The sequence below is a fragment of the Pipistrellus hanaki genome (genome assembly GCF_964339955.1).
Source record: "Pipistrellus hanaki genome assembly, chromosome: 19".
NCBI lineage: Eukaryota > Metazoa > Chordata > Mammalia > Chiroptera > Vespertilionidae > Pipistrellus > Pipistrellus hanaki.
This window is the reverse complement of record NC_140521.1, coordinates 3,072,136-3,088,056: the sequence shown is the minus strand read 5'-3', so window position 1 is coordinate 3,088,056 and position 15,921 is coordinate 3,072,136. Positions and strand designations below refer to the sequence as shown.

Here is a 15,921-nt window from a genome sequence, read left to right as displayed (position 1 = left end):
AGTTTTGGGCGAGTCAAAGTTATGTGTGGATTTTCAACTCTGGTAGGGGTCAGAGCCTGTAATCCTTGCATTGTTCATGGGTCAACTGTATTGGTTTATTTTCCGATAATCCTTTGAGGCTGTTTGGTCAGAGTAGATAATTATACTTCTTTTGAAAGCTCAAGAAACATACCTAGAGAGTGTGTGGTTTAATTACTGATATATGACAGGGCACTTATTAGGCAACATTATGTGATTACTAAGTGCTGGTACACTTCCAATTGCTTCTGTGTAGTATTAGATCACTTAATCTTTACAATAACACTATGAGATATTGTTGCCATCAGAAGCATGTTAATGACAAATGACCTGCTCAAGATTACAGAATAATAAATGTCTGAATTAGGTTTTGAGGCAAGGTCAGGCTGACTCTAAAGCTATGCCAGAATGCCTAAAAACGAAGTCTTTACAATGCTACAGCACATTTTAAATTCTTAAACACGAATGTTCCTTTGAAGGCTTTGTTTAAAGCAGCAGGAACTGAATGACTGCAGAGTGAAAGCAGAAATCCTAGTCTTCCACTCTGCCACCAGCTGTGGGGCATAGAATAAAGAAAAGCAGGGGATCTGATCTTAAACCCTGACCTCTGCAATCAATATTTACCTGTCTGATCACTGGCTGACAAAATAACCCCTTCTGTCCTGGTATCCTTTTCTGCGGGAACATTGAGAAGCTGGAGACAAAACCGGCTATCTATTCTGAAATCCCTTAGATGGATTTCCATTTCTTTTTATTCTGTAGTTTACACTTGTAATTTGGACCAAGATTATCTGATTTAAGAAAAATGAAGATTCCTTAACTTCTCCCATTTTGTTACAGTATGATCCTAGCCCCATATAATAATTTTCTTCCTTGAAAGTCAGCTTATTTGGGTATGCTTGGGAGCTTTTAGGTGGCTGTCTCATTAATATACACATCACATGGACCAAGTTGTCTCATCCGGTCAGCTTTGTGATTCCTCGCCCTTACAGTTTTTCTGTTGTGCTGGTGCCCATAACAACACAGACTTAAGAGCCCAGTAATGCGGGGCGAGTAGACTTCCTTCCTACCCCGGAGCTTTTTCCTGGACTAGATGCCAGCTCTGAGGATGGTGAACATGGGAGTTTAATAAAAACCTGGTTTCCTGACTTTATTCCATTAGATTAGATTGTCTCAGTGCTGAAATAGAGGTTTGAAGAAGGTGGGTAGAAAGCAGTGCCCAGCTTGAGGATATTTAATACATGCTCAGTTTTGTTAACATTACAGAAAACGTCAGTGGCTGTATTGTTACTATTTAATAATAATAATCTGTAGTAAAACTTTATTTAATTTACACCAAGTTTTCAATTTAATAGTCATTTATTTGCCTTGTTAAATTCTTTATTTTTTATAAGAGAAGTATCTTACATATATATTTTTAAATATTTTATTGATGTCAGACAGGAAGGGAGAGTGGGAGAGAGATGGAAACATCAGTGATGAGAGAGAATCATTGACCGGCTGCCTCCTGCACGCCCCACGCTGGGGAGGGAGCCTGCGAGCCAGGCGTGTGCCCGGACCGGGGATCGAATGATGACTCCTGGTTCCTAGCAGATGTTCAGCTGCTGAGCAAGCCAGCGAGGCCTGTTTCTTTTCACACGCGTCTCTCCCTCCCTCTTCGGAATAGCCACGCTCTTGGCCTTTATTGTAATCACTGTTCGGCTTCCATTTGTATTGTTACCCATGAATGATTTGCAAATAGTACAATACTTCAGTTTTTGAACGGAATCATACTGGATATATTTTCTATTTTGCACATTCCTATGTATTATGCTGATCTAGTTCATTTTTATTGCTGCTTTGTACATTATACAACATTTTGTTTACCAGAGAGCTTGAATATACACATTATTCCTTCTGTTTCTTTCAGACATTAGTTTCTTTGACAGACTATTTGCATTTTGGAAAATGCAAAGGAATATATGACTGGCTCAGATTGACCTTGGCGGTGTGATATTATTAATAGATATGTTCATGTGCTTATTGTAAACTTGATCATTCCAATTACTTGTTTATGTGGATTTTTTTTTTTCATGATGAATTGAATAGTACCGAAGTTTTTCCCCCCGAAGTTTTTAATATATAAAAATATACTCCATAATGTAGATTTATATTAGGCTGTATGTTTGAGAACTTTTTTTATCTTGTTTTAGAGAATATTTTACCAATATTTAAATATATTTAATATGAACATAAGTTAGTGCTTTAAGAAAACCCGTTTCCACTTCTGATTTATGAATTAAGCAAAATGATAGTTTGAGAATTTTTTAAATTTAAGGCTTGGTTTTGTTTTTAGTGTGAACCTATGACTAGTCTGAATTTTCCTGAGTTGTTAACTTAAGTGCAGTCATGAAAAAACAAAACATAAAAATAGGAAAAATAATCAATTGAGCTTATTTCTTTTTAGCCCTTCTTTTCCTAAGTAAAGCATGTTGATAAATTCTACTTTTTGACTTTCTCTGGAAAGTTCCTTTTCTTCCAGTATTTGGAGGACAGTCACGTGTGTCCTTCTGTTTACGTGAGATAAACATTAGTAGTTTAAAAGGGTGGGTCAGTCTTTCTGGGGATCTGTTGAATTGTATGGTTTTAAAGGGATTCTTAAGATGGTGTTCTGGTCAAGGCAATTTCTGTTTTTTTGGCTATTGAATAATTGAGAACTGCTTTAAAAGAGTAGGTATTTGAACTTACCATTTTAAAAAAAGCCCGCATTATAATGTGTTATTGAAGATTATTTGCGGTTTTATTGGCTTGATTTAAAAATTGAATGACCCCCTATCTCAGTGGTTGGCAAACTTTGGCTCTCAAGCCACACGTGGCTCTTTGGCCCCTTGAATTTGGCTTTTCCATAAAATACCACAGCCTGGGCAAGTCTATTTTGAAGAAGTGGCCTTAGAAGTTTAAGTTTAAAAAATGTGTCTCTCCAAAGAAATTCCAATAGTTGTAGTGTTGATATTTGGCTCTGTGGACTAATGAGTTTGCCGACCACTGCCCTATCTCATTGCCAGGATATAAATTTTAACTGGGCCAGGAGAAGACCGGCTTTCCATTGCGTATAGCCTCTGCTATCTGAATTTTGTCTCTCCTCTGAATGTACCTATTGGCTAGCTAGAGTGGACAGTCTTTAATTATGACAGCAGTTTAAAATTCAGATCTGTTTCTTCCCTTCATTGTTAACTTGTATACTTAAAGGATGAAATATGCATTTACATTCAGCTTTCTGGTCCTCATCCTTTTTTTTCTTTTCCTTTTTGGTTCTTGTCCATTTTGATGCCTACTAACTGAATAAAATGAGTAGAGGGAACCAGAACTTTGAAGAGTATTTATAGATGGAGAGAGGAACATTTAAGATTACTAATATGTAATAGTAATGTGCAGATTAGCTAGGATTGGGATAATACTAATAGCTATCTTTTGAGTGTAGTTTACTTTCAGAAAATAGTTTCCACACTAAAAAAAAAAAGTTTCTCCATCTCCAAACCCTCCCCCCCCCAAATAAATAAATAAATAAATAAATAAATGAATGAATAAATAAACGAACCACTCATGTGGTCACAGAATTACCAAGATTGATCTTTGGTCATTATCTATTGAAATGGAGATTTTACTTGTTACCGTGAACATTATCATAAGTGTTGCCGGTTCAGAGACTTATTACCAGTGAAAGACTTTTTGATACAGAAGTGTGATTAAACACGGAGTTCAGCTAATGGGTTCTGACAACACACTGGGTTTTGTTTCTCAAGGAGAAGGTTGTGGCTTTTGCTTAGGAAATGGTAGCATTTCAGCTGCTTATCTGTGCCCTGCAGCTGGCGGAGGAATGCAGCACGCTGACGCTGGTTTTGCGTTTGGATCCCTGAACACTCGCAGACTTTTCTACCAAAAGCGGTAGAAGAGAGACATAGATCTTTTTTTAAAGTCATCTTGTTTGGAGATGTCACTGAGTCAGGACCCTGCCTCAGTTTCATATTTACTTTTCATTTTTTATCTTCAAAGCGGGATCCTAATGAGGGGAGGGGCTCACACGGGGCGCACTCAGCCTGGGAGAACATTGCAGTTGACACAGGACTGCAGCTCCACTGCTGCCCCCAGAGCCTAAGCGAGGGCCTGTCACCCAGAATGTCTGTCACCCGGGGACCCTCCACCACAGGAGTGAGGTGGGCGGTGGCATCTGTGCTTTGGAACTTTCCTTGTTTCTATTTTCATTTGTAGTTCTTTTCAACAGCAAAGGCTTAGGAAAGCTGAAGTTTGGGCTTCTGTTCAGGGAATAAGTCTAAGCCACAGTAGTTTTATTCAGCTGATAAATGCTTGGGTTTTGGTTACTGCTGGTGATTAAATAATCTTCCCATCATGGAATAATCCTACTCATCATACCACAGAACCCTCGTTTGGGAAGGTCATGTCATCCCTCGGATATCTGAAAAGTTATTAGGCATAAGTGAGGAAACTCCAGAGCTGAAAACTTGCCCCAAACAGTGACAGTTGTGAAGCTGCTACTTAAATCGAACACTTCCCGCCCTGGCCCGGCGGCTCGCGGTTGGCGCACCATCCCGTACACCAAAAGGTTGCAGGTCTGGTTCCCAGGCAGAGCACAGACCTGGGTTGTGGGTTTGATCCCTGGTTGGAGTGCGTGTGCAGGAGGCAACCAATCGATGCTTCTCTCTCTGGTGATGTTTCCCTCTCTCTCCCCCTCTCTCTTAAACCAATAAAAACATATCCTCGGTGAGGATGAAAAATAAAAGACCAATTTCCAACCTCTGAATTATTTCATATTGCCTCTGTACTCAAGTTTGCTGTGAATGTTTGAGAAGCTAATGGAGTGATGCTTTATCGATTGAGGAAAGCATTTAAGTAGGAGTAGCTCTGTGTTCCTGGAAAGCTTGTCTGTATAGCTCTGCAGTTTCTAAAGGCAGGCTGAGCCCTGGTTGGTCCATTCTGTGGACAATTAAACATTCTAAAAGCTGCAGTTGACTAAATAGGCCACATTGTATCAGTTTTAAAGATAATGTATTGTCCTGGTATCTAACTTGCAGAGAAAGTCTTGTGGGCAGATCTAAGTGGTTTAACTTGTTTTTTAGGATATTTTTTCATAAAAATACTGGTTTTTCTTTTGCAGATTTTCTTGTGAAACCTTCTAGTAGAAAAAGTTCTTGGGACGGAGCTCTTGGTAAGTCTCCCCACCAACTGTGCTGTTTTGAGGCAGGTAAAACGAATTTCCAGATTAATTTGGGGCATCTGTTTGTTCTTGTACACAGTATGTACATAATTATTGAGATGAGCTCTTATATTTTCACTTTAATGTTAAGTCTTGAAATGTTTTTTCACTGGAACTCAAACAAGATTGCTTTTTTCATATGTAAGTGTGCCATAATATAATATAATATAATATAATATAATATAATATAATATGCCTGGAAACTTATATTTAAGTGGAGATTGAATGAGCTAAAGCCCAATTAAAAAAAAAAAAAGATTGTTCTCTACATCAACATGAAATTCTTTTAAATTGAAACTTGGTTCTTATTTTGAGTTTTCTTAAATTGTTATGTATCTGTATGAGAACCAAGGCCATATTACTAGACTTAATGGCATTAATTTGATTTTTAAATAGAAAACAAGTTCTAAAAGTTTGTTAGCTCTCTTTTTAGTGTGAATATTAACTCCATCCTGTCCTTTTTAAAAAAAAATATAAATATATTTCTTTATTTCAGAGAGGAAGGGAGAAGGAGAGATAGAAACATCAATGATGAGAGAGAATCATTGATCAGTTGCCTCCTGCACCCTCCCCACTGGGGGTTGAGCCTGCAACCCAGTCATGTGCCCTTGGCTGGAATCGAACCTGGGACCTTTCAGTTCACAGGCAGACACACTATCCACTGAGCCAAGACGGCTAGGGCCAGACCTGTCCTTTTCATAGACCTGTATGTATCTCTTCCTGCCTGACTCTTGACGACTGCCTCTTGTTTCTGCCACCTGTTTAATCTAGGAAATTATAATCTAATATTGTTGAAAAGAGAGGTTGCTTTGGTTTTAAGTTTTTAGATTCAAGTCATTTTCTTGTTCCAAAACCTTGAACATGGCATTTAGGCTCTTCACAAGTGGGGTTTAAAAACATCCCTCACCAGTCACTGCAAGTAAACAAATGCACAAGGCTGAAGTGTGGCTTAGCACACTGGGAACGTCGGCCTGCAGGTGTTAAAACCTCTGTAGAGCCTTGCCCGTGTAACTCAGTTGTTAGAGCACCAGCCTAAGCACCTGAGAGTCATGGGTGTGATTCTCAGTCAAGGGTACACTGATCCGAGTTGCAGGTTCAATCATTGGCTCCTGTGCGTGTGGGAGGCCATCAGTCAATCGATGTGTCTCTCTCACATCGATGTTTCTCTCCCTCTCCCTCCTTCCTCTTCCTTTTCCTGTCCTCCTTCCCCTTTCTCTCTCCCACTCTATAAAAATCAATGGAAAAAATAACCTTGGGGAGGATTAACAAAAAACACACACCAAAAAACAAAACAAAAACGTGGTAGGAGTATTAGCACAGTTTATGTGAATTTTCAGATGAATTTAGAATATAGGGACAATAAGGCAATTTTGCTACTAAGCCAGTTTGGTTCCCATAGATAGGGGGATCTATTTTGAACTTACAGATAAAACATTTTATAATATTACAAGAGTATTGTTTTTGTACTTGCGTATTGGTTTATTATTGCTTTATTATTTTCATCCAAAGCATATAACCGTTTTCATATTACTAGCAACATTAGGAATATAAGCCCTTGCTATTATTTTGCCCAAAATTCAGGAGGATTTTCACAAAGGCATACAGAGTTTGCATTTGACTAGTGAGAATTTCCTGGGTATTAGTCAACATTTTCTTGGCTGACTCTGGTCAGGTCTTTGGGTCTGTGTGTATGTAGTTCCTTTAATTAGAATATGGCCAACTGGGGGAAAATTGCTAATTTTGTCCGTCTCCTTTCCCTATCCCCCTTTAAAGACCCAGGCAGAAAGGAAAGAAAAGCTTTGCCATACACTGAAGAAGGGACGGGGATCTCTCCTCCTAATCTGGGCCTCCTGTCATGGTAAGTAAATAACAAGCAAATCACAGGAACATTGGCATTGGACTCTATTCTGACAAATGACCATTAATGCATCATAGACACCCATTTCTGTTGTAAGGAACCATTTCACTTTTTCTTTCCCAGAACTCTCTTGTTTCCTTTCTTTTTTTGTTAACAGTAATAATTATAGAATATTCCAGTGTATTAAAGCTGTTTCATTTCTGTTAGATATTGTCTCCCTTCAGTCAGGTAGCCAGTGGAGTTAAGACTAAAACCCATGATTCTTTGACTCTAGGTTTCTTCTTCCTTTTCTCGGCAGCAAGGTATGAAAACTGTTGGGGTGTGTGTAGAATTATGATATGGTCACATATTCTTTATGAATTCACCTCTCTGGATAAAAACAATTGCCTACCTTCCCCATTTTAGTTAAGGCAGTATTTTTATCCCACAGAAGGTGGAGCAGGTCTGCACTACAAAGAGCATGGATATTTAGTGGACATTTCAGCCACTGTGGGCCATTAGGACCCAGGCCAGTCTAGGCAGAAAAGAGGCAGCAGTGAGCCAGCCACATTTCTGTCAGCCCTGAGATAGGTAAATAGAGCTTTAAGACTTAAAAAGGAACAGCCCTCTGCAATATTGTCCTGCTTCTGTCTTGTGATACTTCCTAAATGCAGACTGTTTCATGCTGGTGCACAAAAAAGGAATTGAAAAGGCCATATTAATTTCAAGCTTCATTAGGGACACGGATGGAAAATGCGTTTCAAAATTAAAAACAAGCTAAAACAGAAAAACTAGTTGAGCAGAAATCCATATTAAAAGGAGGAGAGGTAACTGCTCTCATCTCAAGCTGGGCCAGTTTTTTCTTAGTTTATGGGTAGAGCAATGTATCTTAGACCCAAACACAGATGAACTTTTAATGTTATTTTTCCAGATCATGTTTTATTGGTACCCCATAGGTTTTAATGAATTGATATTTTCCTGATGTTTGGATGGTATGTATGTATGCCAGTGCCAGTGAAGAGCAGAGGAGCTTAGGAAGCAGCTCTGTTCTGTACTGCGGTGGTGTCCTTCATTGTATCCACTAGCTAGGAGCAGTGTGGCCTCAGCCTGGCGCTGCTGGGTCTCTGCCTTGTTTGTGCCAAGGTGCCAGCAGGTCCCCCACCGGCTCTCTCTGCGCTGTTAGTACAGATGTCACACGGTGAGAAAAGGCAAAGGAGGTTGTAGCACTGTGAGGGGGATTTGACCTCCTGGAGCCCCTTGAAAGGGTCTCCGAATCTATAGACCTCACTTTGAGAACCACACTAGAGTATGATGGTTTTAAGATTCGGAGTGTTCTTCGGTAAAACTTTTAAGTTTCATTTATGGGTAGGATCTTGTTTTCCTCTTTGAGGAGGTAGAAAGAATTGTTAGAATTGTGATAAGTAGGATGTGCAGAAATGTCCATCCACTAATTAGTAATCATAATTTAGTGCTGTTAGCTGAGCATGATATGGCCTTTGTTTTTACAAAATTTGTGTAAATAAATTGCATCATAATTTATACTCAGACTTCCATTATATTGCTTTTATCTCCTGTCTTCCTATACCATAAAGATTCATAGTGTAAAAGACTATATTTTAATGTAGGTTATAATTAGTTCAAGTGCCATTTAGATTAGAATTTATTGCTGCTTTTTGTTGAAATTGCTTTAATAGAAAGAAATCTGTTCTGTAATATAAGACATACTAAACTAGGGATAGTGTTTCACACATGCTTTCCGTTTGACAAATTTGGTTCTTACGCTTTGCATTTTTTAAAAAACTTCTATTATGGAAATTATATATATAACCAAAGTAGACACGATGGTATATTGAACCCCCTCTTACCCGGTTTCATACATCATCCCTCATGGGCAATCCTGTTTCATTTATGCCCATTCATTTACTCTTACCTTTCCCCTTCTAATTATTTTGAAACATTCCAGTTATCACAGCATTTCATTCCTAAGTAATTCAGAATGTATCTTTAAAAATAAGAATTTAAGGAAATAAAAAACAAAACTATATATTAGTTTCTCTTACAGGTAATGTTCTAACAACTTATTACTGCTTAATATAAATGCTCTTAACATCTTTGATTAAGTTTTTTTGTGTACATCAGTGTGTTTTCTAAGAAGAGGTACCTAATATATATCAGATGGAACATTTAATTTTTTTATATATATATATTTTTTTTATTGATTTTGTACAGAGAGGAAGGGAGAGAAATAGAGAGTTAGAAACATCGATGAGAGAGAGTCATCGATCAGCTGCCTCTTGCACATCCCCCACTGGGGATATGCCCGTAACCAAGGTACATGCCCTTGACCGGAATCGAACCCGGGACCCTTCAGTCCCTAAGCCGATGCTCTATCCATTGAGCCAAACCGGTTTCGGCTATTATTTTTTTCTTGAGTTCTTTCCTGTTAACTTTGGTCACCGAACTCCCATTGTGATTACACTATTAAAACATGGCAGAAAAAACAAATATGGGTGGCTGGGAGTTTTGAAATTATTTAAAGGATTGTTGTGTGTGTGTTTTTCAGGATGAAGAGACTCAGCACAGCCTTGAGTGCATCCAGGCCAATCAGATCTTTCCCAGGAAGCAGCTGATCCGGGAGGATGAGAATCTTCAGGTAAGAACAGGCCACTCCGGATGGAAAGTATGTAGTAGTGAGCTGATGGTCTGAAGTAACATACTATGTAATATATGTCCTTTTTCCTAAGCTATGCACGTAGTAGAAATACCGCTGGAAAACATCTTTCCTTTTAGAAAGACTTATTTCCTGAGAATGGACTGTTTGAGATGTTCATCTCTGTGTCATGCCTTCAGCAGTCTAGAATTGGAATAACTAGGTACATTCGAATTCTAAACCCAGTCCCTTACTTATATATTGTGTTCTAAGTGTGAGCAACAGAGGATGTTTCATCATCCATTTGTCTGACCTGTGTTTGAAGACTTTGATTTACTGCTTCCGAACTTTGAAGGGTTTCTGCTTCCATTTTGAAGGTTCCTTTCCTTGAACTTCACGGAGAAAGCACAGAGTATGTGGGCCGTGCCGAGGATGCCATCATTGCCCTTTCTAATTACAGACTGCATATCAAGTTCAAGGAGTCTCTTGTTAATGTAAGTGATTACCAACTAAAGTAGATGGAGAAGGAAAGTAAGAAAACTGGTTAATGTTCTCAGCAAGAGGAGTGCTGTGCAGGGTTGGGTGTAAACACACTGTGTCTGCTTTTCTCCCAGTTTAGCACCAGGGGACACTAGGTTAGCAAGCACTTGTAATGCTTGATTTAAAAGGATGCCCGTAGTTGTCTGCTGAGGTGTCCATTGGTTAGTATTACGGAATTGATTTGCCCTAGGTAATGCTGTATCATTAAGTTTTATAACGGTGCAAAAGCTGTAGACTTTCATTCTTCAACCTTTAATAGCTAACTACTGCCTCAGTTGAGAGAATTTCTGGATCTTAATGTCAATGAAGAATGTACTTAGAGCTCAGTGCAGACGGTCATAGGATGAAGTTAGTCTAATGGCTCCCTACGGTATAAGTGTTAAGTACAATGTTTAATTATTTAATGGACTGTGTTTTCCTGAAGGAAGGCTCTCGATCCATGGAGTGCATTATCCTTGTTAGTTGTGAGGGTACTTTGAGTGACAGGTTCTTCCAGTACACTGCCTTTATTAATAGTTTCCAGTTAATGTGCCTGTCATCACAAAGGCACAAAGTGTGTGTACTCCAACCAAATGAATGCTGTCTTCCTTCTTCAATTGGCCAGCATTGTGCCTTCCTGCACTTTGGTTCTAGCACAGAGAAGTGTATTATGACATCATTCAGATCCTGTGTTTTGAGGATCATTTGGGATTCTTTTATATTTGTCACTTAATGTTTATTCTTTTCATTGACTCAAAAGTAACCCAATTCCTTCATCACATTTTTTTTGGTTTGTGTGTGTGTCAAAAGGTTCAAATAGCTGCCATTTTCTTTATAGTCTCATTTATTATTATTCTTTGTAGTTAAGCGTTTATATCCAGGAGCCATTTGGGCTACTATCATAGCTGTTACATAAGATTTCTGCTTGTCAGCTATTAATACACATTGGATTCATCAAGGAAAGGGGCATGCTGTGCTTTCATACCCTATTGCACAGTTGTCAGAGGAGGGGACAGGATAGAAACTCTTAAAATCTCTGCAACCAGAAATCCCCACCAGCTACTGTGAGAGTAATGAGAGTAATACAGTAGTCCCCCACCACCTTTTGCTGTTCTGCTTTCTGCAGTTCCAGTTAGCCATGGTCAACTGTGGTCTGAAAATTCTAAATGGAAAACCCCAGAAATGAGCATTCATATGTTTTACTTGACTGGAGTGGCTCAGTTGGTTGAGCTTTGTCCTGTGCACCAAAAGGTTGGTGGTTCGATTCCCAGTCAGGGCACATACCTGAGTTTTGGGTTCCATCCCTGGTCAGGGCATGTACGAATGTACAAAAGGCAACCAATCTCTTTGTCCGTCTCTCTCTCTTTCTCTCCTCCCTCTCTCCTTTCCTCTCCCTCCACCTCTTATCTCTAAGGATGCCCTCGGGTGAGGATTAAAAACAATAATTCATAAGTTTTAGTGACACACCATTCTGAGCAGTGTGATAAAATCTTATGCCATCGTAGATGGCCCTGGAGTGCAGGATAGTTATGCTGGCAATTGGGCATGCTTAGAGATAAGAGGTAGAGGGAATCAATGAAATTCTACTTAAATTCACGTGGGGATGATGCAGTTTCATATCATTGCGTTTTTCCATTCAGTCCCCTATTTCTCAGGTTGTTGGTTTATGGTCAGGTATTTTAGGGACTATTTTTAGATCTATTCTGGAATAGGATCTGTTGGAGAGAGCATGGATTTGATCATGTCCTTCACCAGCCTAAGGCCTTTCAGTATTTCTTTCCTGCTTTTAAGATGGGGTCAGGGTATTTGGTACTTGGTCCCCGTCTCCTTCCCTCTTTTCTCCCTTCTCCCCTTGGCGATAATAAAATGGGTATATCCTCCTTGGATTCTTCAGCTATAATCTCCCACTCTGAGTTCTCTCCTTCTCTTTGCCCAGGGAACTCCCTTTCATCTTTCAAAACCCCAACCAGGTGCTAAGTTCTGTGCTGTCTTTCTCAGTCCCAGCTCCTCCCTGGCAGGGAATTACACTCCTGGCTGCTTTTCTGTAGCCTGACCACACCTTTACAACATTTACCAGATATGTGGAAGTTTTTTGGTTACTCATCTTTGTGTCTTCAGAATCCAGCCTATCTCCTGGTACCATCATATTCAGCAAATATAGTAGTGGGCAAAAGTAGATTTACAAATAATATGAATAAGTAATACAATAATAAATAAATAATAACAATAATAAACTGTTCTGTGTACTGACAAATGCAAACCTACTTTGCCCCCCCCCATTATGCGAATTAAAATTGATACTGGCTTGAAATGGCTATAAGAGCATTTTAAAACTCTTTGTAGATTTGAAGCTCATTTTAAAACAATATATCTGCGTGATAGGCCCATGTCAGTGTCTCTATGGGTAGCTGTGTAAGTGGGTTGTTTATTGTAAATGTTGGTCCCTCTTTGTGACTGAAAGATAGGCTTACGGGATTTACCAATGTACATACTTTTGACCTATTTTCTCACCTAAAAATGTTTTCTCATATAGCATTATAACCCAAGGCATAGAGCTGTATGTGACTTAAAAAGCCCAATATAATGGCTGCCTAGGAAAATGATTGGGCAGAAGTATTTTGGTATTGCAGTGACTTTACATACTTCAGATTGAAAGAGACTATGACTTCTCCATACAAATAAATGACTTGCATCACAGCTTGTGCTGAGGTTCCTAAAACCTGTGGTTCCTCCAAGAAACAGTGGCTCCTCCTGCGAGGTGCTGGTTGGAGACTGGAGAGGTGGCGGGGTTGCCTCCCTCCCTTTCTTTCTCCCTCAGCAGATAAATATTTCAGTCCAATATGTGAGATCAAGAGACTCCCTTTGAAGGTATTCAAACACATTTCAACGATCAAAGCCCAAAATGTCCAGTCTATATTGAGGCATGCCCCAGTTTGCATCATTTTGTATGTTTTTAAATTTAAAAAAAATTTTTTTTTTAAAATATATTTTATTGATTTTGTACAGAGAGGAAGGGAGAGAGATAGAGAGTTAGAAACATCGATGAGAGAGAGTCATCGATCAGCTGCCTCTTGCACACCCCCCACCGGGGATGCGCCTGCAACCCTTGACCGGAATCGAACCCGGGTCCCTTCAGTCCCCAAGCAGACGCTCTATCCATTGAGCCAAACCGGTCCCGGCCATTTTGTATGTTTTTTAAATCGGTGTATTTAGTACTTTAGAAATAGAAAATAATTTACTATCAGGTTTTAAACAGCAACCTGATATATATTCTTAAGTTTTTTATTGTGGTAAAAATTAGTATACAAGATTACATATTTGATAGGTGTACAACATTATAATTTGATAGTTGTATACGCTACACCACTATAAATCTAGTTATTATTCATCACATAATTCTCTTTCAACTTCATAGCACATTGAGTAAATGCCAGAAGTATTGTGTACTGTAATTCACACACATTCACTGGATATCCAGTTTTAAATTTCTAGGGTAAAGAACCTCTGTAGTAGAGTTCATTGGTAGCATTTAAGGTATGAATTGCCCCCATTCTGTGCTTTGCCAAAGCTATATTTTTACATATGTATAAATATTTCTTTGATGCTCAGCTAATTTATAAACAAATAAGTGTTCAAGTCGAATTCATGAAAGTTTAAAACAATTTTTGTGTAATTCAATAGACTGCCTCTAAATCTGCTGCTTCTGAAGTCCCAGTAAGTAGCATGAGAAACCTAGGCGAGTTTTGCACATGTGCCTGAAACAAATTGGTTTTGAATGTCAGATGCTCACCTTGCAAGTCAGCAAAATGTGTCCATTCTGCATGAATCTCTTCCCTCTTTCTAGGCAATGTTCTAGTGGCATTCTATAATGAGAACAATTTGTGGGGTGAGGATAAAGCCCCACAGCTTGTACATTGATGGAATTGACCTTCAAAAAATGAAAACCAAATTTCAACTAGAAATTTTTGTAAAATCAACACCAGTACGTATTTAAAAGGACATTAAGTTTCTGTTTCTAGGATGTCCTAATGCTTCTGAGGAAAAGGTCGAGTGTAGCAGCTGGAAACGCCTTTCTTAGCATTTCCCCCCCACATTTTTTATTGTCTGACTGTAGTACATCAAAAATTTTTCTTCTCCAAACATCAAGAAGAGATTATTATTAACACTTAGTACACTTTGGCCTTAGCATTCATCTGTCAGCAGAGGCATCTGGCACCAGTGCTGGAAGAGCAGCTTATAAATATCACAGGAGAGCAGTAAAAAGTTCGTGTCTTTAGCGGGTGACACAGAATTTTAGGACTGGTTTTTAAAGGATAAGATTTGGTGCCCGGATATTTCACACTTTATTACAGATTTTAGGTTTAGAATCATAGCTTTATTTTCACTTAGTTACTGTCATTTTTACTTCAAACGTACATACAAGGTTAGTATTTCCCATCCAGGCTGTAAGGGGGCATTTGTTTTTAAAAGGTAGGAATTATCCCTTTTTAAATTCTGGTGCTCAGAAACAGTACACCTGTGCACGTGAGTGCGCGCACACATCCGAGTGGGACAGCACCGTGGGTCTCCACAGCCCTGCATGTCTACTCCCTGCTGCTTCCGCTTGGCGCTCTCAGGAGTTTGGTGTTCATGATGTAACTCCTGGCCTTTTGAGAAATCGATTAACAGCACTGGTGTGTTTGATGCATTGGTTTGAGCATGAGTTTGGTGAAATTCTTAAGAGGAAGAGCACTGTAAAGGGAGATAGAATTGCCTAGCTGGACGACGGAAAAATAACAAAGAAAATTAATTGCTCAAAAACATTGGAATAGGGGAGCTGGAGAGGATTTGAAACATGACTTTAGATTTCTCACTGCTCTTCCATGTGCACAATTGCCTCTCAGGAATCTTGGTTTAGATTCTGTTTTCCTCTTGAAGATCCCTGAGTTGAGAAAGAACACTAAGCAGAGCGCATACAGAAGGGAAGTGCAGTCTTGAAGGAAGAAACCTGCATCATGTACATATTACAGGAGCCGGACTGGAGGACTGACTGGATTACTGTCCTGAGTTTGTCTCCAGCGTACAGTGTAGTGGTGAACCTTCCTGGGCTGTACAATAGTTTGGGTCTTGAATCTGTAATTGTTTGCCTGTGAGATTGGAGAGTGGGTTTGTTTAGTTAACAGAACTGGTGAGGAAAATGGGGGAAAGTTGAGAAATGTAAAGCGATGTCGTAGGCCTTAAAAAATGCAGAGAAATTAGTATGTTTTGGTTGGAGAAATGAAGAGGAAAAGGCCAGTTGTGTCTTTTTAGAAGAGGAAGCATTCTGTGGAAGGAACAGTGAAGAGGGGAAATGAGGTAGGAAGAAGAAGAAAAAAGGAATATGTTCATTTGATATAACAGCTGGTATTTTTCTTCGATATGTTCCTGTACCTGCTGCACATCAAACTTCACTGCATGTAACTATCTGCATGTGTCTTAAAATCTGCTGTTTTATAGATCTATGACTGAGAGCGAGTGGTATATATACTGGTGTTTCTAGTATCTGCATATTAGCAACCAGCATCTTTATCCTTTTCTTCAAGTTTGTGATGTTAACATGAACATTTATGTAACAAATGCATTTTAGGTAGCACATTTTTTACATGCTCTGAGATGTAACATCGTTTT

The 15,921-nt window shown here is 39.0% G+C and overlaps 1 protein-coding gene across 10 annotated transcripts in view; it reads left to right on the top strand.

Annotated features, from left to right (window-relative positions):
- Positions 1 to 15,921, top strand: part of MTMR3 (myotubularin related protein 3) — a 72,624-nt gene that overhangs the window by 25,722 nt on the left and 30,981 nt on the right. For 6 of the 10 annotated variants that reach the window (XM_084867507.1, XM_084867499.1, XM_084867508.1 and 3 more), the window contains exons 2-5: positions 5,171 to 5,221; positions 7,043 to 7,127; positions 9,670 to 9,759; positions 10,134 to 10,250. In XM_084867507.1, coding sequence (XP_084723633.1) covers positions 7,125 to 7,127; positions 9,670 to 9,759; positions 10,134 to 10,250 — 210 coding nt within the window. In that variant the 5' untranslated portion in view covers positions 5,171 to 5,221; positions 7,043 to 7,124. Of the gene's footprint in view, positions 1 to 5,170; positions 5,222 to 7,042; positions 7,128 to 9,669; positions 9,760 to 10,133; positions 10,251 to 15,921 lie in introns of those variants that run through there. The other 4 variants (XM_084867501.1, XM_084867505.1, XM_084867504.1 and 1 more) reach the window with 2 other exon arrangements.